The sequence below is a fragment of the Salmo salar genome, chromosome ssa20, assembly GCF_905237065.1.
Source record: "Salmo salar chromosome ssa20, Ssal_v3.1, whole genome shotgun sequence".
In the NCBI taxonomy this organism is placed as follows: Eukaryota; Metazoa; Chordata; class Actinopteri; order Salmoniformes; family Salmonidae; genus Salmo; species Salmo salar.
This window is the reverse complement of record NC_059461.1, coordinates 38,686,023-38,709,922: the sequence shown is the minus strand read 5'-3', so window position 1 is coordinate 38,709,922 and position 23,900 is coordinate 38,686,023. Positions and strand designations below refer to the sequence as shown.

The 23,900-nt window shown below is 45.3% G+C and overlaps 1 protein-coding gene across 12 annotated transcripts in view; it reads left to right on the top strand.

The window, feature by feature from the left end:
• Positions 1–15,371, top strand: part of LOC106580589 (rapamycin-insensitive companion of mTOR) — a 66,766-nt gene extending 51,395 nt beyond the window's left edge. For 3 of the 12 annotated variants that reach the window (XM_045703301.1, XM_045703304.1, XM_045703296.1), the window contains 5 exons: positions 467–1,550; positions 2,419–2,487; positions 5,093–5,352; positions 5,476–5,688; positions 5,788–7,007. In XM_045703301.1, the coding sequence (XP_045559257.1) occupies positions 467–1,550; positions 2,419–2,487; positions 5,093–5,352; positions 5,476–5,688; positions 5,788–6,143 (1,982 nt within the window). In that variant the 3' untranslated portion in view covers positions 6,144–7,007. Of the gene's footprint in view, positions 1–466; positions 1,551–2,028; positions 2,336–2,418; positions 2,488–5,092; positions 5,353–5,475; positions 5,689–5,787; positions 7,011–9,939; positions 10,064–12,772; positions 12,912–13,622 lie in introns of those variants that run through there. The other 9 variants (XM_045703299.1, XM_045703302.1, XM_014161813.2 and 6 more) reach the window with 8 other exon arrangements.
• The last annotated feature ends 8,529 nt before the right edge of the window (positions 15,372–23,900 follow it).

Sequence of the window (23,900 nt, the reverse complement as noted above, 5' to 3'; positions counted from 1 at the left end):
TACAAAACACAGCATATATGACCTAAAATATATCGTATGATACAAAACACTGTGTTATATGACCTAAAATACATCATATGATACAAAACACAGCGTTATATGACCTAAAATACATCGTATGATACAAAACACTGCGTTATATGACCTAAAATACATCGTATGATACAAAACACAGCGTTATATGACCTAAAATACATCGTATGATACAAAATACAGCATATATGACCTAAAATACATCGTATGATACAAAACACAGTATCACATGAGCAATGGACAAATGAAACAAATACCAAAAGGTAGTTTTCCTTCAAGTACATCCTTAGCAGCTCTTGCTTTCCTAGTTTTTATTCTACTTTTATATACTATGGATGTATGTGTTCTTATTTATTTGTGTGTGTGTGTGTGTGTGTGTGTGTGTGTGTGTGTGTGTGTGTGTGTGTGTGTGTGTGTGTGTGTGTGTCCTCAGACATGTACATCCTGGATGATTACAAGTGTGACATGTTGGACCAATCAAACGATGCCTCCCTCTACCTGCACTCCAAACCCGGGAAGGACCGCAGCCCCTTCACCATCCTGGCCTCGACCCGCTTCGTACGCAACCGCTTCCTCAACTCCCTGACCCTCCCCAGAAAGAAGCTGCGCTCCACCAGTGACCCCAAGGCAGTGGGGGGCAGCTGCACCCCCACCGAGCCCAAACTGGGGGGGCTGAGAAGGAACAGGACGGTCACAGAGCCCTCTATCTACTCCTCATCGCAGGGCGACGTGTTTACGCCTGTATTCAATGGGAGAGGCTTACCCAAGAGTCCCACAGTCAGCCTGGAAACCTCCTTTGTGGTGACCAGCGGCTCGGGGGAGGGGTCAGAGGGGCAGCTGGTAGAGAGGAGGCTAGACCAGGCTGGTGGAGGGGGTACTGGGCTGCGGGGTCCTGGAGAGCCTCCCTCCAGGGAACAGAGTAGCCGGGAACGTCTAGCGGGAGGAGATGGTGGTTCCTCTTCCTCCGGAGGGGGGGGAGGAGGAGGGGGAGGAGGAGGGGGAGGGACTCAGTTTAAAAGCCGCAGTCAGAGCTTCAACACCACCACTAGCGGCATCAGCTCCATGAGCTCCAGCCCCTTCCGTGAGACCGCTGGAAACCCTGAGCCCGAACCAGACTCCTCGGACTGCGTCAGCCTTAACACAGTGGTCTCGGCCAAGACCGTAAAAATGCTGTACTCCCTCAGCCCAACCCAGGCCCAGACCAACCACCTGCCCCTTTCCAAGTCTAACTCTGTCTCCCTGTTCCCCGCTGGCTACTCACATACCCTCCCCCGCAGATCCCAGAGTCTCAAGTCTCCCTCCATGACGGCTATTAAGAGCCTGGCGGACTGCAGTTTCATGTACACCAGCCCGCGGGATGCGCTAGGCTATGCTACTCTGAAGAAGCTGCAGCAGCAGAGGATCCATCCGTCTCTGTCTCATAGTGAGGCGTTAGCGTCGCCCGCTAAAGACGTACTGTTCACTGACGCTATCACTATGAAGACTGGTAGTCTGGACTCGAGGCTGATGCCGCGCAGGTCAGTTAGGTCTCTCACACACACACACTAATGCACATAGGCTATGTGTGCTGCACACACACACGTATGGGTAATGCAATATACGCGCACAAACACACACATTAACATATACAGGTAATACACAACTTCTCCTGTTGTGTTTTCAATGTCATCTTGGCTGCTAGCTGTCATCTTGGCTGCTAGCTGTCATCTTGGCTGCTAGCTGTCAGCTCACATGCTTTTCTCAATCGTACATGATTGTCTGTCTGCGTCTCTGGTCAAATCAATGTTCTCCTGCTCTGTTTAATCATTCTCCACTCTCCTTTTCATCTGTGTGTCTTTGTTGTGGCCATGTGTGTGTGAGTTTGGGTGTGCTTGTTTGTGAAGACATTGAACTCTCCATTTGTTCTAGCTCAGATTGGGCTCCTGAGGGGTTCTTCCCCACAGCCTAGTCTTGGTCGGTAGACAGAGAGAAGCAGACTGAGGTGGAGTACCTCAGGTTGTCTGCTAAGAGAGTGAGCTGTCCAGGCTCCAGCCTCGCTGATGCACATCGCAGGCCATCCAGAGTCTACCTCCCTCGGTGGGTGGACATCTCCACAGTAGTGTGTCCACCCACCCACCCCACGTTTAGATACCTGGATGTGATGGTGCTGTCAGCTTGTCTGAGAAAGGGTTAGCTGTAGTCTCTAGTAGCAACACTGGTGTGTGTGTGTGTTGTAGTGCCACCGGTTATTAGTCCTCTTTAGCAGCAACGGTGTGTGTCTGCTGGTTCAGAGCAATAACAGCTGTGTGTGTGTGTGTGTGTGTGTGTGTGTGTGTGTGTGTGTGTGTGTGTGTGTTTTGTGTGTGTGTGTGTGTGTGTGTGTGTGTGTGTGTGTTGGTCTCTCAGGTTGTCTGCTAAGAGGGTCAGCTGTCCAGTTGTCCAGCCACACCGCAGGATGTCCATCTCTATGCCTTGGTGGGTGGAGCCCCTCGTAGATACATTTAACCCCTGTGCTTATAGAGCACCTCTCCATCCCATTTGTAGAGCAGTTTTCTCCAGTGTTGCAGAACCCTTGACTTTTTCCACGTTTTTTTTTTTTAAGTAAACAGTTTTTCCTCATCAATTTACACACAATACCCCATAATGACAAAGTGAGAAGTGTTTTTTTTTGTGCAAATTTATTAAAAATGAAAAAACAGAAATACCTTATTTACATAGGTATTCAGACCCTTTGCTATGAGATTCTAAATTGAGCTCAGGTGCATCCTGTTTCCATTGATCATCCTTGAGATGTTTCTACAAGTTGATTGGCATCCACCTGTGGTAAATTCAATTGATTGGACATGATTTGGAAAGGCACACACCTGTCTATATAAGGTCCCACAGTTGACAGTGCATGTCAGACACAAACCAAGCCGTAAATTGTCCGTAGAGCTCTGAGACAGGATTGTGTCGAGACACAGATCTGGGGAAGGGTACCAAAAAATGTCTGCAGCATTGGAGGTTGCCAAGAACGCAGTGGCCTCCATCATTTTTAAATGGAAGAGGTTTGGAACCACCAAGACTCATCCTGGAGCAAACTAAGTAATCAGGGGAGAAGGACCTTGGTCAGCGATGTGACTAAGAACCCGATGGTCAATCTGAAGGTTCACCTTCCAACAGAACAACGACCCTAATCACACAGTCAAGACAACGCAGGAGTGACTTCCAACAGGACAACGACCCTAATCACACAGTCAAGACAACGCAGGAGTGACTTCCAACAGGACAACGACCCTAATCACACAGTCAAGACAACGCAGGAGTGACTTCCAACAGGACAACGACCCTAATCACACAGTCAAGACAACGCAGGAGTGACTTCCAACAGGACAACGACCCTAATCACACAGTCAAGACAACGCAGGAGTGACTTCCAACAGGACAACGACCCTAATCACACAGTCAAGACAACGCAGGAGTGACTTCCAACAGGACAACGACCCTAATCACACAGTCAAGACAACGCAGGAGTGACTTCCAACAGGACAACGACCCTAATCACACAGTCAAGACAACGCAGGAGTACTTCAACGACCCTAATCACACAGTCAAGACAACGCAGGAGTGACTTCCAACAGGACAACGACCCTAATCACACAGTCAAGACAACGCAGGAGTGACTTCCAACAGGACAACGACCCTAATCACACAGTCAAGACAACGCAGGAGTGACTTCCAACAGGACAACGACCCTAATCACACAGTCAAGACAACGCAGGAGTGACTTCCAACAGGACAACGACCCTAATCACACAGTCAAGACAACGCAGGAGTGACTTCCAACAGGACAACGACCCTAATCACACAGTCAAGACAACGCAGGAGTGACTTCCAACAGGACAACGACCCTAATCACACAGTCAAGACAACGCAGGAGTGACTTCCAACAGGACAACGACCCTAATCACACAGTCAAGACAACGCAGGAGTGACTTCCAACAGGACAACGACCCTAATCACACAGTCAAGACAACGCAGGAGTGACTTCCAACAGGACAACGACCCTAATCACACAGTCAAGACAACGCAGGAGTGACTTCCAACAGAACAACGACCCTAATCACACAGTCAAGACAACGCAGGAGTGACTTCCAACAGAACAACGACCCTAATCACACAGTCAAGACAACGCAGGAGTGACTTCCAACAGGACAACGACCCTAATCACACAGTCAAGACAACGCAGGAGTGACTTCCAACAGGACAACGACCCTAATCACACAGTCAAGACAACGCAGGAGTGACTTCCAACAGGACAACGACCCTAATCACACAGTCAAGACAACGCAGGAGTGACTTCGGGATAAGCCTCTGAATGTCCTTGAGTGGCCAAGCCAGAGCCCGGACTTGAACCCAATATAATATCTCTGGAGAGACCTGAAAATAGCTGTGCAGCAACGCTCCCCATCCAACCTGACAGAGCTTGAGAGAATCTGCAGAGAAGAATGGGAGAAACTCCCCAAATATGCAGTAGCTGTGCCAAGCTTGTAGTGTCATACCCAAGACTAGAGGCTGTAATCACTGCCAAAGGTGCTTAAACTAAGTACTGAGTAAAGTGTCTGAATACTTATGTAAATGTGATATTTCTGTTTAATTTGCTACAATTTCTAAACCTGTTTTTGCTTTGTCATGATGGCGTATTGTGTGTTGATTGATTAGGGGAAAATACAATTGAATTCATTTTAGAATAAGGCTGTAATGTAACAAAATGTGGGGAAAGTCAAGGGTTCTGACTACTTTCAAAAGGCACCGTATTGGTTTTAGGACTAGGAGGCTAGATTCCCACAGTCTCATGCAGATGAAGCCTGTGGTCTTATAGATGCACTGTTTAGATGTGGTGCGGCATGCCGATTAGGAATCCCACACATTTCATTTGTTTTTGCGTTATAGTTCTCTCTTTGTCCATGTTTCCGTTTGTTGTTCATTCTCTCTCACACTCTACCTCTCCGTATCTCTGTCTCTCTCTGCCTCTTCTGTTTCTTTCCCCCGTCCCTCTCCGTCCTGTCATCCCTCTCACCTCTCTCCTTCCGCCTGGCAGGTTTCTGAAGGCGTTGAGCTTTGCGTCTCTGGACAAGGAGGATCTGCTCAGCCCCATCAACCAGAGCACTCTGCACCGTTCCTCCTCAGTGAGATCCATGGTGTCCAGCGCCACCTACAGCTGTAATGACGACTACGTGGGCCTGGCGCTGCCCATGGACATCAACGACATGTTCCACATCCGAGACGCGCCTTACTTCCAACAGAAGACCAGCCTGCCTGCCGACGACAAGTGCCCATTCTACTTTGGAGACTCTGAATGTAAGGGAGGATGGAGAGATGGGTGGATAGTGGTGGTAGTTTCATGTGAATGCTGGAGATACTTCCAGTTCAGTATGTGTTTGTGTGACAGAGTGTGTGTGTTCTCTACCCTGTGTACCATAGGTGACGGTGGTCGTCCCTATCCCCGTATTCCACTGCTGAAGCAGCAGTTCAGTATCTCAGAGCTGATGGCCAGCAGAGAGAACAACCAGAACCACATCCTGGGTGTAGAGGAGACGGGTCTACAGGAACACACTGATGACAACTGTCTCTACTGCGTAGGAACTACTGTACTGGGCCACCACACACAGCCTCAGATCAACAACACATGCAGAGGTGAGGGAAAACAGTTACACAGACACTCGCACACAGACTACTCTGAACAAACACACACACGCACTGATGATTTAACCCTCCCTGTGTTTTACCAAAAAGGCTCAGATGTTTGTGTTTCCACCTCCACGGCCTCAGCAGACCTGCTCCAGGGACTCACTGGGCCACGGCCTCAGCAGACCTGCTCCAGGGACTCACTGGGCCACGGCCTCAGCAGACCTGCTCCAGGGACTCACTGGGCCACGGCCTCAGCAGACCTGCTCCAGGGACTCACTGGGCCACGGCCTCAGCAGACCTGCTCCAGGGACTCACTGGGCCACGGCCAAAGCAGACCTGCTCCAGGGACTCACTGGGCCACGGCCAAAGCAAGGCTGCTGGGGCTTTTTGGGCGGCATTTACATTTACATTTACATTTTAGTCATTTAGCAGACGCTCTTATCCAGAGCGACTTACAGTAGTGAATGCATACATTTCATACATTTCTTTTTTTTCTCTCTCTCTCTCCGTACTGGTCCCCCGTGGGAATCGAACCCACAACCCTGGCGTTGCAAACACCATGCTCTACCAACTGAGCCACACGGGACAATGCTTACATAACAATGGCTAACTGTTTACACCTTCGGCGGTTAAAAGCGTCAGCATGCTTCAGTTCGACTGGCGGCTACCCGAAGTCGGCTAGCGAACCGAACGAGTGTGCTCGCAGATTCCCTTAAAAGACCCTCGCTTGAAAAACTAGAAAAAAGCGGCAATAGTACTGTTTGTCCATTTTGAGAAGCCGTAGCCAGTATACACTTCCTCAAAATAGTCTGAATTAGTCTATGGTAACTCATGAAATCTGTTTTAATTGTGAGGGTTTTGACGAAGAGATTTTACTACCGTGACTCCACCACACTGAGTAGTGGTTGTGTTGTTGAAAAGCAGCATTGGACTACTGTGACTCCACCACACTGAGTAGTGGTTGTGTTGTTGAAAAGCAGAATTGGACTACTGTGACTCCACCACACTGAGTAGTGGTTGTGTTGTTGAAAAGCAGAATTGGACTACTGTGACTCCACCACACTGAGTAGTGGTTGTGTTGTTGAAAAGCAGAATTAGACTACTGTGACTCCACCACTCCACCACACTGAGTAGTGGGGGGTGTATGCCTTATGATTAACGAGACGTGGTGTGATCATAACAACATACAGGAACTCAAGTCCTTTTGTTCACCTGACCTAGAATTCCTTACAATCAAATTCTGACCGCATTATCTACCAACAGAATTCTCTTCGATCATAATCACAGTCGTGTATATCCCGCCCCAGTCAGACACATCAACGGCCCTGAAAGAACTTCATTTGACTCTATGTAGACTGGAAACCACATTTCCTGAGGCTGCATTTATTGTAGCTGGGGATTTTAACAAGGCTAATCTGACAACAAGGCTCCCTAAATTTTATCAGCATATCGAATGCGTGACCCAGGTTGGCAAAACCCTGGATCATTGTTATTATAAAGTCCTCCCCCACCCTCCTTTCAGAAAATCTGACCACAACTCCATTTTGTTGCTCCCAGCCTATAGACAGAAACTAAAACAGGAAGCGCATGTGCTCAGGTCTGTTCAACGCTGGTCCGAACAATCGGATTCCACACTTCAAGATTGCTTTGATCACGTGGACTGGGATATGTTCCACATAGCGTCGGACAATAACATTGATGAATACGCTGATTCGGTGAGCGAGTTTATTAGCAAGTGCATCGGTGATGTTGTACCCACAGCGTCTATTAAAACATTCCCCAACCAGAAACCGTGGATTGATGCCAGCATTCGCGCAAAACTGAAAGCGCGAATCACTGCTTTTAATCAGGGCAAGGTGACCGGAAACATGACTGAATACAAACAGTGTAGCTATTCCCTCCGCAAGGCAATCAAACAAGCTAAGCATCAGTACAGAGACAAAGTAGAGTCGCAATTCAAAGGCTCAGACACGAGAGGTATGTGGCAGGGTCTACAATCAATCACGGACTACAAAAGGAAAACCAGCCCCGTCGCGGACCAGGATGTCTTGCTCCCAGACAGACTAAACAACTTATTTGGTCGCTTTGAGGACAATACAGTGCCACTGACACGGCCCGCTACCAAAACCTGTGGGCTCTCCTTCACTGCAGCCAATGTGAGTAAAACATTTAAATGCGTTAACCCTCGCAATGCTGCCGGTCCAGACAGCATCCCCAGCCGCGTCCTCAGAGCATGCGCAGACCAGCTGGCTGGTGTGTTTACGGACATATTCAATCAAACCTTATCCCAGTCTGCTGTCCCCACATGCTTCAAGAGGGCCACCATTGTTCCTGTTCCCAAGAAAGCTAAGGTAACTGAGCTAAATGACTATCGCCCCATAGCACTCACTTCCGTCATCATGAAGTGCTTTGAGAGACTAGTCAAGGACCATATCACCTCCACCCTACCTGACACCCTAGACCCACTCCAATTTGCTTACCGCTCCAATAGGTCCACAGACGACGCAATCGCAATCACACTGCACACTGCCCTAACCCATCTGGACAAGAGGAATACCTATGTAAGAATGCTGTTCGACTACAGCTCGCATTTAACACCATAGTACCCTCCAAACTCGTCATTAAGCTCGAGACCCTGGGTCTCGACCCCACCCTGTGCAACTGGTTCCTGGACTTTCTGACGGGCCGCCCCCAGGTGGTGAGGGTAGGAAACAACATCTCCACCCCGCTGATCCTCAACACTGGGGCCCCACAAGGGTGCGTTCTCAGCCCTCTCCTGTACTCCCTGTTCACCCACGACTGCGTGGCCATGCACGCCTCCAACTCAATCATCAAGTTTGCAGACGACACTACAGTGGTAGGCTTGATTACCAACAACGACGAGACAGCCTACAGGGAGGAGGTGAGGGCCCTCGGAGTGTGGTGTCAGGAAAATAACCTCACACTCAATGTCATCAAAACAAAGGAGATGATCGTGGACTTCAGGAAACAGCAGAGGGAACACCCCCCTATCCACATCAACGGGACAGTAGTGGAGAAGGTGGAAGGTTTTAAGTTCCTCGTTATACACATCACGGACAAACTGAAATGGTCCACCCACACAGACAACGTGGTGAAGAAGGCGCAGCAACGCCTCTTCAACCTCAGGAGGCTGAAGAAATTCGGCTTGTCACCAAAAACCCTGACAAACTTTTACAGATGCACAATCGAGAGCATCCTGTCGGGCTGTATCACCGCCTGGCACGGCAGCTGCTCCGCCCACAACCGTAAGGCTCTCCAGAGGGTAGTGAGGTCTGCACAACGCATCACCGGGTGCAAACTACCTGCCCTCCAGGACACCTACACCACCTGATGTCACAGGAAGGCCAAAAAGTTTATCAAGGACAACAACCACCCGAGCCACTGCCTGTTCACCCCGCTATCATCCAAAAGGCGAGGTCTGTACAGGTGCATCAAAGCTGGGACCGAGAGACTGAAAAACAGCTTCTATCTCAAGGCCATCAGACTGTTAAACAGCCATCACTAACATTGAGTGACTGCTGCCAACATACTGACTCAACTCAAGCCACTTTAATAATGAAACATTTATGTAATAAATATATCACTAGCCACTTTAAACAATGCCACTTAATATCATGTTTACATACCCTACATTACTCATCTCATATGTATATACTGTACTCTATACCATCTACTGCATCTTGCCTATGCCATTCGGCCATCACTCATTCATATATTTTTATGTACATATTCTTATTCATTCCTTTACACTTGTATGTATAAGGTAGTTGTGAAATTGTTAGGTTAGATTACTTGTTAGATATTACTGCATGGTCGGAACTAGAAGCACAAGCATTTTGCTACACTCACATTAACATCTGCTAACCATGTGTATGTGACAAATAAAATTTGATTTGGTTGTGTCGTTGAAAAGCAGAATTAGACTACTTTGACTCCACCACACTGAGTAGTGGTTGTGTTGTTGAAAAGTAGAATTAGACTACTGTGACTCCACCACACTGAGTAGTGCTTGTGTTACTCCCCGTGTTCTCTACATAGAGTTCCCGTGGTTTAGTCAGACCAGCCATCGTCTCTAGGTGATGTCTCAGTCCAAGTTCTCTGGTGTCTCTGGCTGCAGCGACGCTGCTGTATCACAGGGATGTCTCCTGCTAACATAGTGCTGGGTACGCACACACACACACACACAGACCCTGTGTGAATGGAGCTCTCTGATAGGCTGTTGTGTGTGTTTATCAGGTGGCAAGGGGATATCTTACGACGGCCCGGCCTGTCGGGTTCTGCTGAGGAAGGAAGTGCTTCGCCTCGTCATCAACCTCAGCTCTTCTGTTGGAACCAAGGGCCACGAAACAGGACTACTGACGTAAGACACACCCACACACTCTCTCCCCCGCTCTCTTTATTGGTTAAAGGATACGTCTCTTTATTAGTGATGGTGGGGGGAATCGATACAGTTATATATCGCAATAATATTTTATCGATACTTCTACTCTGTATCGATTTGTTAGGTAGCGTTAGCTTGCTCTAGTCAGCTGTACTGGCGCCAAAGCTCCAGTATTTTTCATCCTATAGCTTGTTCTCCATCTTCTTTTTAAATAGTGAGTCAGCATGTTTTCAGCACATTTATTTCCATGACTGATTTAAAAACTACCGTAATATAAGCCGCACCCACTGAATTAAATGTTTTATTTTATTTTGAACATAAATAAGCCGCACATGCCTACCGGTACATTGAAACAAATGAACTTTACACAGGCTTTAACGAAACACGGCTTGTAACAAAAATAAATAGGCTTTAATGAAACACGGCTTGTAACAAAAAAAAAGCTTTAGAGTCAATTCCTCACGCTGCTGTTTCCAACGTCTCATCATTGACTCATTAAGACCAAGCTCCCGTGCAGCAGCTCTATTTCCTTTTCCAACAGCCAGATCAATCGCCTTCAACTTGAAAGCTGCATCATATGCATTTCTCTGTGTCTTTGCCATGATGAGGGTGACAAAATGACTACTGTAATCAGAATGATGGGAAGTTTGAGAGCGCTCGATTTAATCTAAACAGTAAACAAAAAAGTTGTTTGACCTTAACCCGTTCGGCAATTTCATTGGTCTAATGAAAGCTTCATGCCGCCAAAAAACTGAGCACGTCACAGAATGTGTTTTTTTGGAGAGAAAAAAAATTGAAAGCCGGAAAAATCCATATATTAGCCGCGTCATTGTTTAAGCCGCGAGGTTCAAAGCCTGGGAAAAAAGTAGCGGCTTATAGTCCGGAATTTACGGTAGTTTTCTCATGGTCTCTCGTGTCTCTGCAGCAGACATATAGTTAGCAATATGTTTGGAACATCAAATCGTGATAAAATCACAGTATGAATCGAATCACAATACGTTGAGAATCGTAATATACAGTGCATTCGGAAAGTATTCAGACCCCTTGACTTTTTCCACATTTTGTTACATTACAGCCTTATTCTAAAATGGATTAAATAGATTTTTCCCCACATCAATATACTCACAATACCCCATAATGACATCACAATACCCCATAATGACATCACAATACCCCATAAGGACATCACAATACCCCAAAATGACAAAGTGAAAACAGGTTTTCAGACATTTGCACATTTTATTTTAAAAAAAAATAATATATATTTACATAACTATTCAGACCCTTTGCTATGAGACTCAAAATTGAGCTCAGTTGCATCCTGTTTCAATTGATCATCCTTGAGATGTTTCTACAACTTAATTGGAGTCCACCTGTGGTAAATTTAATTTATTGGACATGGTTTGGAAATGCACACACCTGTCTATATAGGGTCCCACAGTTGACAGTGCATGTCAGAGCAAAAACCAAGCCATGAGGTCCCCATCCAATCTGACAGAGCTTGAGAGAATCTGCAGAGAAGAATGGAAGAAACTCCCCAAATACAGGTGTGCCAAGCTTGTAGCATCATACCCTAGAAGACTCAAGGCTGTAATCGCTGCCAAAGGCGCTTCAACAAAGTACTGAGTAAAGGGTCTGAATACTTATGTAAATGTGATATTTCTGTTTTTTATTTGTTTTGCAAAAAAATCTAAGCTGTTTTTGCTTTGTCATTATGGGGTATTGTGTGTGTGTGTGTATTGATGAGGGGAAAAAAACGATTTAATCCATTTTAGAATAAGGCTGTAACATTAAAAAATGTGGAAAAGGTAAAGGGGTCTGAATACTTTCCGAATAAACTGTATTATCGGAACCTACCGTAATTTCCGGACTATTGAGCGCACCTGAATATAAGCCGCACCCACTGAATTAAAAAATATATAATATTTTGAACATAAATAAGCCGCAGGTGCCTACCGGTACATTGAAACAAATGAACTTTACACAGGCTTTAACGAAACACGGCTTGTAACAAAAATAAATAGGCTTTAACAAAAATAAATAGGCTTTAACGAAACACGGCTTGTAACAAAAAATAAAAAATTTGCAGTAAGCTTTAGTTGTCTTTTTGCACTGAGTCAATTCCTCACGCTGCTGTTTCCAACGTCTCATCATCGACTCATTAAGACCAAGCTCCCGTGCAGCAGCTCTATTTCCTTTTCCAACAGCCAGATCAATCGCCTTCAACTTGAAAGCTGCATCATATGCATTTCTCTGTGTCTTTGCCATGATGAGGGTGACAAAATGACTACTGTAATCAGAATGATGGGAAGTTTGAGAGCGCTCGATTTAATCTAAACAGTAACCAAAAAAGTTGTTTGACCTTAACCCGTTCGGCAATTTCATTGGTCTAATGAAAGCTTCATGCCGCCAAAAAACTGAGCACGTCACAGAATGTGTTTTTTTGGAGAAATAAAAATTGAAAGCGGGAAAAATCCATATATTAGCCACGTCATTGTTTAAGCCGCGAGGATCAAAGCCTGGGGAAAAAGTTGCGGCTTATAGTCCGGAAATTACGGTACTGTAAGTGTCGTGATTGTATCGTAAGGTCCCTGGCAACATCCAGCCTTACTCTGTGTTTTATGGTGTCTGTCTTTACTTATTCTGCCTTCTCTCTCTCACTCTCTTTCTCTCTCCCTTTCTCTCTAGGATAAAGGAGAAGTTTCCCTATGCGTTTGATGATATCTGTTTGTACTCTGAGGTGTCTCACTTGCTGGCCCACTGTATGTTCCGCCTGCCATCTCGACGCTTCATACAGGAACTCTTTCAGGATGTACACTTCATACCGGTAAGGTCCTCTATACTCGCTCTCTCTACACTTATATCATCAAATTAATGAAACTTGGGTAATTTAAGATATGTTAAACTATATTTGTATGTGTGGATTAATTTACTTTTATCCAAGGTTTTCAATTCTGAAAAAAAAATAATGCAATCAAAGGCATCAGGTAGAAGTAAATGAATCCACGAATACAAATATCATTTTACGTATATCTCAAATGGCCACGTTTTCATGAATTTGATATAAGCTTGAAGCCATTCAAAAACAGTACGGGACTTGAACCAGGAAGTAGGCGGGACTTTCATAGCGTATACATTGGTTAACGCTTCCAACACACTGACAGCGTCATTGAGCAAAATAGTACGCAGCATCATCTGGATATGTATGCAACAGAAGTTCAACATTTACGTTCTGCTACCATTTGTCAAGCCGTCTACACATACAGTTTGATGCACAAGTTCGAAAAATCCAACATCTGCACCACACAGAACGCGCTGCCACTGCCTCTGCAATGCAATGCTGCAAGGCAAACGCAGCGTTCCATTGGAAATGAATGTAGTTCTGGTGTACCAAAATGCAATGACACTGTCGGTGTGATCGAAGCGTAGGGGTCGAGGAGCAACTGTCTCACCTCTCTGCCACACTTCTGATTACATCAGAAATATGTATCTCATATGACCTCTGACCTCATGCTGATGTCACATCCTGCCCCCTTAGATGTACGAGGAAGCAGAAGTGATCCTGTCGAAGCCACCAAAGCCTGTCGGAGTGGATATAGACCGTCCCACGGAATCCTGATCATCGTCCCCATCGTCCCCATCCCCACCCCGTCTCCCTGTCAACCCCCCTCCCTCCAACCTTCACATAGAGATAACGACAGCAACGGAGTGGGAGAATAGAGGGAGCGGCAGGTAGCCTGGTGGTTAGAGCGTTGGACTTTTAACCGAAAGGTTGCTAGTTTTAATCCCCGAGTTGACAAGGTAAAAATGTTTCTGCCCCTCAACAAGGCTGTTAACCCACTGTTCCTAGGCCGTCATTGAAAATAGGAATTTGTTCTTAACTGACTTGCCTAGTTAAATAAAGGTAAAGAAAATGGGGGGTGAAGAGAATGAGGAACGGGGCTAAAACAGGATGGGATACCCACAGTATGTTGTTGAAGCTTAGGATGGAGGGAGCACGGATGAGAGGAGCGGAGGATCATGGATGTTAAAGAACGAGGAAAAGGGTTGTCTCCCTCCCATCGCTTAAAAAAAAAGAGGAGATGGACTGTCTGAGAACAAATGAAACCTGACACACCTCGTCCTGTTCCTCCCCATCTCCAACAGGGGGAGCAGTTTTCCCAAAAAGGGGATGTTTAGTCCGTCCAGGTCAGTGCTGGTCCCATCCTCTTCTCCCTCCATATGGAAACACTACAGAAGGTTCCAGGAGCCTCCCTCATAGTCATACCCTCAGTATGTTTCTCCTGTGTCCCCGTGCGTTTATCCATTTCAACTCTGCTCAAAGACTCGTTCTAGTTCAAACAACTGTTTTTCTATTCATTTCTACAGACAATCAAACATCAGTAGTGTTTTTTTATTATTTAACCATCACTCTCTTCCCATCTGGACACATAAAACAGAACTTCTGTGCCTTGCTGTCTGTTAAGCCTTGTGTAATTCCTCTGTCTCTGACCCTGGTCTGAAAAGACACTGCTTCTGACAATGCCAACAGCCGTGTTCTCTCACCTTTCATTGGTTATTTTTATGGATGTTGTCAGAAACTGCCATGAAATATGCTGGTACGTAACGTGTAGTGTATTATTGTTTCATCGATTGTACATATTCAAAGAGCGAGAGGCTACAGCACCTGGTTGCCCTTCCCAAACCCTACCTCTGTGCTTTGTTCTTACTGCATGTGCAAACAGCATATTGAAATATTACATCATCATTGTCACTATTCTTCTGGAAATTATTAATATATTTCTTCCAAATGCTTCTAATACTTTCATTGTCTTAAATCATGATAGGTTGTCATCACTTATTTACAAACTGGGGAAAGTAACGGTCCCTAAGTTATTTTCTCAATGCAACATTGCTGTCTATCATTGGCTGAGATGAGGGACAGGTAGATGTGATATTTTATGGATTGGCATAAGATTTTCATGGGAAACGTTTTGTTTTGCTATTATGCTGCTACACATGTGGACTTATAGGGATGATTTATAGATTGGCTGAGTGATGTGAGATCTATTTATTATATATCTGTACAATAGCAGAGAGAGAGAGATGAGAGAAGAGAAAATGTATTTATTTTTTCCTTGATACTGTATTATAATTTTAAATATTTTTTTTATTTTTTGTTGCCTGAATCGTGGTTTCCCTTGTGTAATGTGGGTCGTGTGTTTTGGGGTATTTCTGACCTATAGAAGCATACACTCTATCAAAGGGATGCATTGTTAATAAAAACTAATGTCATGAACAATCCAAATGGAGTGGTGGTCTGTTTATTTGTTGTCTGTAACAGTGTTGGTTTGGACTGTAGTCATTTAAGATGTGAGGAACAAGTTGTAAATGTTGATAGCTATTATACATTTGAATCAGCTTTTACATACACATTTTTCTCAAATAATTCTGTTCATATCATAGTGTGTATCCTCAGTATGAGTATGTGTGGTGCTGAAAGGACAGCGCCGCTAAACGACATGTATAGACATGGCAGTTGTCATGGTGAACTTATTGGTGCTGAAGGACAGCTCCAACATTCAGCCAATTCTAGAGATCTCACTGATAGACTCACTTATGATGGGTTACAAATATATCCTCAATGCACACTTAAAGTAGCCTAGCTGATAGACTACTAAGGAAAATTGAGAATGTATTCAAAGTTGATCTCCTAGGTCTACTTATTTTCAGAAATGATTTTGTTGTTTGAGTAGACCCTATATGAGTTAACGTCACACACTTCAAATCCGTAGCACGCTGAACGTTGCAGATATAAATCAGTGGCGGTAGGTGATGAGGGAGGATGATCATTTTTTTTATGAGCATGGCCGTATTTCTATTACAGCATATTGGATGACTCATTCATAGTCCATTCACCCAGCTCAATGTAATGTTGATAGGTTTAGACTACTACATGACACTTGAATTTCCCCTATACCCATCATGAGGTTGTTACAACATAGCCAATGAAGGAAAGTTTACAATGTACAGTGGGGGGGGAAAGTATTTGATCCCCTGCTGATTTTGTACATTTGCCCACTTACAAAGAAATTATCAGTCTATAATTTTAATGGTAGGTTTATATGAACAGTGAGAGACAGAAAAACAACCAAAAATCCTGAAAAACGCATGTCAACAATGTTATAAAATGATTTGCATTTTAATGAGGGAAATAAGTATTTGACCCCTCTGCAAAACATGACTTGGTGGCATAACCCTTGTTGACAATCACAGAGGTCAGACGTTTCTTGTAGTTGGCCACCAGATTTTGTCCCACTCCTCTTTGCAGATCTCCAAGTCGTTAACCTGTTGGGGCGAGGAGGCAGTATTTGCACGGCCGGATAAAAAACGTACCCGATTTAAACTAGTTACTACTCTTGCGCAGAAACGAGAATATGCATATAATAGTAGATTTGGATAGAAAACACTCTAAAGTTTCTAAAACTGTTTGAATGGTGTCTGTGAGTATAACAGAACTCATATGGCAGGCCAAAACCTGAGAAGATTCCATACAGGAAGTGCCCTGTCTGACAATTTGTTCTCCTTCTGTGGCATCTCTATCGAAAATACAGCATCTCTGCTGTAACGTGACATTTTCTAAGGCTCTCAGAAGGCGCCAGAAAGTGGAATGACGTCTCTCCAGTCTCTGGGCGAAAAACAGCAGGAGTGGTCAGGCTGAGAACAGTGACACTGGAGATGCGCATTCATGTGAATTCTCCATGTTTTTCTTTCTCTCTTTGAATGAATACAACATCGCCCGGTTGGAATATTATCGCTATTTTACGAGAAAAATCGCATAAAAATGTATTTTAAACAGCGTTTGACATGCTTCGAAGTACGGTAATGGAATATTTAGACATTTTTTGTTAAGAAATGCGCTCGCGCGTCACCCTTCGGATACTGACCTGAACGCACGAACAAAACGGAGGTATTTGGATATAACTATGGATTATTTCGAACCAAAACAACATTTGTTGTTGAAGTAGAAGTCCTGGGAGTGCATTCTGACGAAGAACAGCAAAGGTAATCCAATTTTTCTTATAGTAAATCTGAGTTTGGTGAGGGCCAACCTTGGTGGGTGTCAAATTAGCTAGCCGTGATGGCCGGGCTATGTACTCCGAATATTGCAAAATGTGCTTTCGCCGAAAAGCTATTTTAAAATCTGACACCGCGATTGCATAAAGGAGTTCTGTATCTATAATTCTTAAAATAATTGTTATGTATTTTGTGAACGTTAATCGTGAGTAATTAAGTAAATTCACCGGAAGTTTGCGGTGGGTATGCTAGTTCTGAACATCACATGTTAATGTAAAAATCTGTTTTTTGATATAAATATGAACTTCATTGAACAAAACATGCATGTATTGTATAACATAATGTCCTAGGAGTGTCATCTGATGAAGATCATCAAAGGTTAGTGCTGCATTTAGCTGTGGTTTTGGTTTTTGTGACATACTATATATGCTTGCTTTGAAAATGGCTGTGTGATTATTTTTGGCAGGGTACTCTCCTGACATAATCTAATGTTTTGCTTTCGCTGTAAAGCCTTTTTGAAATCGGACAGTGTGGTTAGATTAACCCTACTCTTGTATTTAAAATGGTGTAAAATAGTCAGTTTGAGAAATTGAAGTTATAGCATTTATGAGGTATTTGTATTTCGCGCCACGCGATTCCACTGGCTGTCCCACCTTGCCCAGGGAGGTTAAGGTTTCAAGGCTGACCTTTGGCAACTTGAACCTTCAGCTCCCTCCACAGATTTTCTATGGGATTAAGGTCTGGAGACTGGCTAGGCCACTCCAGGACCTTAATGTGCTTCTTCTTGAGCCACTCCTTTGTTGCCTTGGCCGTGTGTTTTGGGTCATTGTCATGCTGGAATACCCATCCACGACCCATTTTCAGTGCCCTGGCTGAGGGAAGGAGGTTCTCACCCAAGATTTGACAGTACATGGCCCCGTCAAATGATGCGGTGAAGTTGTCGTGTCCCCTTAGCAGAAAAACACCCCCAAAGCATAATGTTTCCACCTCCATGTTTGACGGTGGAGATGGTGTTCTTGGGGTCATAGGCAGCATTCCTCCTCCTCCAAACACGGCGAGTTGAGTTGATCCCAAAGAGCTCCATTTTGGTCTCATCTGACCACAACAATTTCACCAGTTGTCCTCTGAATCATTCAGATGTTCATTGGCAAACTTCAGACGGGCATGTATATGTATTCTTGAGCAGGCGGACCTTGTGGGCGCTGCAGGATTTCAGTCCTTCACGGCGTAGTGTGTTACCAATTGTTTTCTTGGTGACTATGGTCCCAGCTGCCTTGAGATCATTGACAAGATCCTCCCATGTAGTTCTGGGCTGATTCCTCACCGTTCTCATGATCATTGCAACTCCACGAGGTGAGATCTTGCATGGAGCCCCAGGCCGAGGGATATTGACAGTTCTTTTGTGTTTCTTTCATTTGCGAATAATCGCACCAAATGTTGTCACCTTCTCACCAAGCTGCTTGGCGATGGTCTTGTAGCCCATTCCAGCCTTGTGTTCGTCTACAATCTTGTCCCTGACATCCTTGGAGATCTCTTTGGTCTTGGCCATGGTGGAGAGTTTGGAATCTGATTGATTGATTGCTTCTGTGGACAGGTGTCTTTTATACAGGTAACAAGCTGCGGTTAGGAGCACTCCCTTTAAGAGCGTGCTCCTGATCTCAGCTCGTTACCTGTATAAAAGACACCTGGGAGCCATAAATCTTTCTGATTGAGAGGGGGTCAAATACTTATTTCCCTCATTAAAATGCAAATAAATGTATAACATTTTTGACATGCGTTTTTCTGGATATTTTTGTTTTTATTCTGTCTCTCACTGTTCAAATAAACCTAACATTAAAATTATAGATTGATAATTTCTTTGTCAGTGGGCAAACATACAAAATCAGCAGGGGATCAAATACTTTTTTCCCCCACTGTAGGTGCACAGGTGGACAGAAATTTGAGTAATCAAGGTGACAGACATTGTCACATTCAATTCCGCTTTGCACACTCTTGCCTGCATCTAACTGATCTAGGGTGTAATCATTAGTCCCACAGTTGCGAACTAGAGTTTCTATTGGACAAATTCAGGTATGTTTATCCCCGTTTCGTTCTGTTTGCTTCCGTTTAAGAAACATTAACAGAATAGTCGGAATGAATCCACCCCTGACCACATGCCAAAAGTTAACTTTCATAGCAGCCACATAAAAGCATGATCCCTTTGATCGTTGTATTCCTTCTCACATCTACAGGCTCTCCTCCACGCACCTTTTCCCTTCACTTGTGGATCAGCTTTCTGTGACCAGTCGAAAAAAACCTTTCCAAGTCAAACTTTCATATCATATATGCTAACTGCTGCATTCAGCCTACATCATTGTGTAGCCTTTTGTTATGACTCATTTTGGCGTAATGTATTGAGGCACTTATTTTGTTCCTTGGGACCTTTCCTTTGAAAGCAATAGTATTCACAGGGGCACCTACGCCTGTCAAGAGAGGGTGGGAACAAAACAAACAAACAACTATCACCGAGACTGCTTGGCTGTATCTCTTTGTCCAGGAGAAATCCAACCACAGGTAATAGTTTTCCGTTGCAACTCGTGTTTTATTTGTTTCCTTCGAAGCCACAATTCCTCTGGTGGAGATGGTGTTAAATACCTTCAACAAGAAATAAGGTTTACAAACTGGTGACAGCGGTACTTGGCTATGCTAAGTTAGCATAGCATTCTCACCAACCAAGGCAGCATCAACACTGATTGCATTATCTGACCGACTACATTAGCTAGTGGTGAGTGGACATTGGAAATAAATCACCCAGAGTGTTTGTTTCAAGGCAAGAATTTAGTTGTCAAGTAGTGAACACCAGCACTATTTTAACCATGGAGGAAGCCGACAATGACAATCAACCACAAGGTGGGGATGGCGATCTGCAAGTGAAGGGACATGTGCCTCGGGCTCCACTTGGTAATACCACACGGGTAATCAAATCGAATTATATTTGTCACATGTGCGGAATACAACAATCGTGAATTGCTTACTTACAAGCCCTTACAACCCCGGGGTTCCACTCCCCTCTAGTTTTCATGGAGATGGCAAATATAAGGAAAGTTTTTCTCTGTGCAAATCAAGTTTAGATCTAGCTGTTAAGGCATGCAATGATGCTCATGGACAGGTCCTGGCAATATTATTACCAACACAGCTAAGTGAGGATGCTTTTGGCTCTCACTACCCCCAGATACGCAGGGTGACTACAAGGAGGCTGTAGCTAAACTGAATGAGGTTTTTGGAAGAAAGGAATTTTTGCATCACTTTAAAACATTCATCAATGCCTAGCATCATCAGCCCAGAGAACCCCTAGAGGTACATGCAGCATAAATAACTGGTCTAGTGCTGGAGGCATTCCCTGACCACGGCCAGTCAACAGGGGAAACAGAACTTTTCAGAAGGTTCATAGTAAGTCTTGATCCAGTGTTGCAACCAAAATGTTCTGAACATGGAGCTGCTACCTTAGAGGTGGCCTTGGCTGTGGCATGCACGTGTAAACGTGCTCAAGAGGCACTGAAAATGGCCCCAGTCTATCAGGCCAGCCCCACAACACTACTCACACTAGAGACATTGCCTGACTACTCACAGAGGTAACCGCTGTCTACCCTGGTGTCCTCCACAGCTCACACTGACCAATCCCCTGGAATAATGCAGGCCATTCAGGATCTCACAGCTGACGTTAAAGCACTGACTTGATGTGAGTCATCTGAAACAAACACAGGAACGACTGCCCCCTGCACCCAGTCACCAGAATGAGTCATACAGAGCCCCTCCTCCAGGCAGTGACGACCCACAAGAGCAGGGGCATCGAGTCTGCTACAACGCAGAGGAGACTTCACACCAGTGACGACCCACAAGAGCAGGAGCATCGAGTCTGCTTCAACGCAGAGGAGACTTCACACCAGGTACGACCCACAAGAGCAGGAGCATCGAGTCTGCTTCAACGCAGAGGAGACTTCACACCAGGTACGACCCACCAGGGAGCAGGAGTATCGAGTCTGCTTCAACGCAGAGGAAACTTCACACCAGGTACGACCCACCAGGGAGCAGGAGCATCGAGTCTGCTTCAACGCAGAGGAAACTTCACACCAGTGACGACCCACCAGAGAGCAGGAGCATCGAGTTTGCTTCAACGCAGAGATTTCACACCAGGGAAATGAGTGCTAGCAAGCACTGAGGGCCAAGTGTCTGCTGTTGAAGAAAATGGGCCTGACAGGCTTACATCCTATGTTTTTGCTGTTATTGAGGACGCTGCAGTACGAGCATTCCTTGATACAGGCTCAGAAATCTCCCTCATTAGTGACAGCCTCCGCATGTCAATCCCCTCACTTAGGAAGAAACCACTCCAAAAATCCAATGTGTTAGCACAGTCAGTGACTGGCGAGTGTCTTGATACCCTAGGTACCCTCTCCATTGCTGTTAGAATAGGAGAAGAAATGTTCACCCATAATGTACAAGTAGTCAGAAACTAGTCAGTCATTCATTCTGGGCTGGGACTTTTTCCTCGCATCACGCTGTAACAGATCTGGGAGAGAAACAGTTATGGCTGTGGAATTGGACTGGTCCCTTGCTGTGTTCTTGACACAATGACCCACTCAGATGCAATGCTGTTACTTTAGCTCCCCTGTGCATCCCCACCATGTTCCAAATTAACATTTTAGCTAAAGTACGACCCCCAACTGAGCATCAGTCAATGTCCTCCAACTACATTGGTCTACTTGAACCTGAACTTAGCAGCTTCCCAGATCTGTATGTGGCACATACTTTGTTCCAAGTCAAAAAATATGTCACATTCATCTGTGTAATGAACCCCACCAATGAGGAATGGCGTATCCCAAGTGACACCTTGCTAGGAATACATTGTAGTTGAGACCGCCTTTAACAATGTGCAGGCAAAACCACAGGCTCTTCCCAAACCTGACCTCCAGCACTCACCAGTGGACAGTTAGCAGCGCCAGCAGCTGGACAGCTTGGTGCACAAATACTCTGTCTTCAGTGCTCAGGATCATGGACACACAGATCTCATCAAACACACTATCAACACAGGAGACTCCCCGCCCATCCTTCAGTGTGCATACAGGACATCGCCCAAAGTGAGAAAAGAACTGGACAGGCAAGCTGAAAAGCTGTTAGTTCTAGACCATATTTAGGAGAGCAACAGCCCCTGGGCTTCTCCTGTTGTGCAAATGCCTTGATTTCAGGAAGCTGCCACGGACATCATCCCCTGCCACGGACATCAGATGCTTTGGACTTCTTATCAGGTGCATGCTGGTTCAGTATAATGGACTTATCTAGTGGTTACTGGCAAGTTGAACTAGCTAAGGAAGACTGAAAGAAGACTGCCCTTTGGTTCAGTATAATGGACTTATCTAGTGGTAACTGGCAAGTTGAACTAGCTAAGGAAGACAGAAGACTGCCTTTACGACTGGCAGCTCCTTGCACCATTTTAAGGTCATGCCGGTGGGCCTCACGGATGCTCCTCCCACTCTTCAGAGATTAATGGAGCTTGTACTCCGTGGCCTACATTGGAACGTGTGTCTCATCTACCTTGATGTGTTGGTTTTCAACAGGACCTTCATGGCACACCTACAGACTGGAAGAAGTGTTCATCCGGTTCCAAAAGGCTGGCTTGAAGCTCAAGACAAGCAAGTGTCATCTTGCTCACATCTAAGTCACATTCCTTGGACATGTCATATCTGTGGATGGCTTGCCGCCTGACTCAAAGAACCTAGACAAGGTCAGAGACTGGCCCACACCCAGAACGTCTTCTGAAGTGCAAGCCTTCACAGGTTTCTGCTGCTACTACACAAGGTTTGTTAAGAACTTTGCTTTCTGTTGTGCCTCCATCGAATGCTCTGACACAGAAAGAGGTTAGATTCCACTGGAGCTCTGAGTGTGAGAAAGCATTTCACACACTTAAAACGCTCTCGCTAACCCCCCCATTATGGCACACCCAGTGTTTACAGAGCCATTCATACTCTACACTGACACATCACAGGCTGCCGTTGGGGCAGAACTTGCACATTGCCAAGACAACCGGGAGTGTGTCAAGCATACACCAGTCACACCCTCTCATCATCAGAAATTTGGCCACCTATGACCGTGCGTTATGGGCTGTTGTGTGGACTGTCAGAAATGTAATGCACTTCCTGTCCGGCAGTTTTCAGTTATAACAGACCACAAGCTTTTACTCAGCCTCAAGAAATGTCCAGTGGATAGTGACTCCACAGGAAGGACAGGACATTGGATCTTGGAATTGGATGTGTATCACTATGTCATGGTACAAAAGGAAGGAATTTGACACGGAGACGCCATGTCACGGAGACCTGAACACACACAAATGAACAAAGAGGTACAGTGTTAAATCACTCACCTCAGCCCGGTGTCTGAGCCTCCTCTCCCCTCCCCTCTTCCTCCATCTGAGGCCCTATACAACGCTGCACACCCTGCTCCTATTTCAGACACTTCTGAGACACTAGCCATTGACTTGGAGGAGCTACGGCGACAACAGCAAGCGAATGCGTGCCTCAGAACAGTAATGTAATTGACGGACGCAGGGGGACTTAGACCTTCACTGGGGTACATCTAACATTCCTCTGCAGCAATGAGGAAGCTCTGGGTTTCCCTGCTTAACAATACAGAGTGGAGTCTTGTGTTGGAAAGTCACAGCTCTCACTCAGAAAACAGTCACCTACCAGGTACTGCTTCCAGAGTCACTCATCCCAAAAGCTCTGACCTT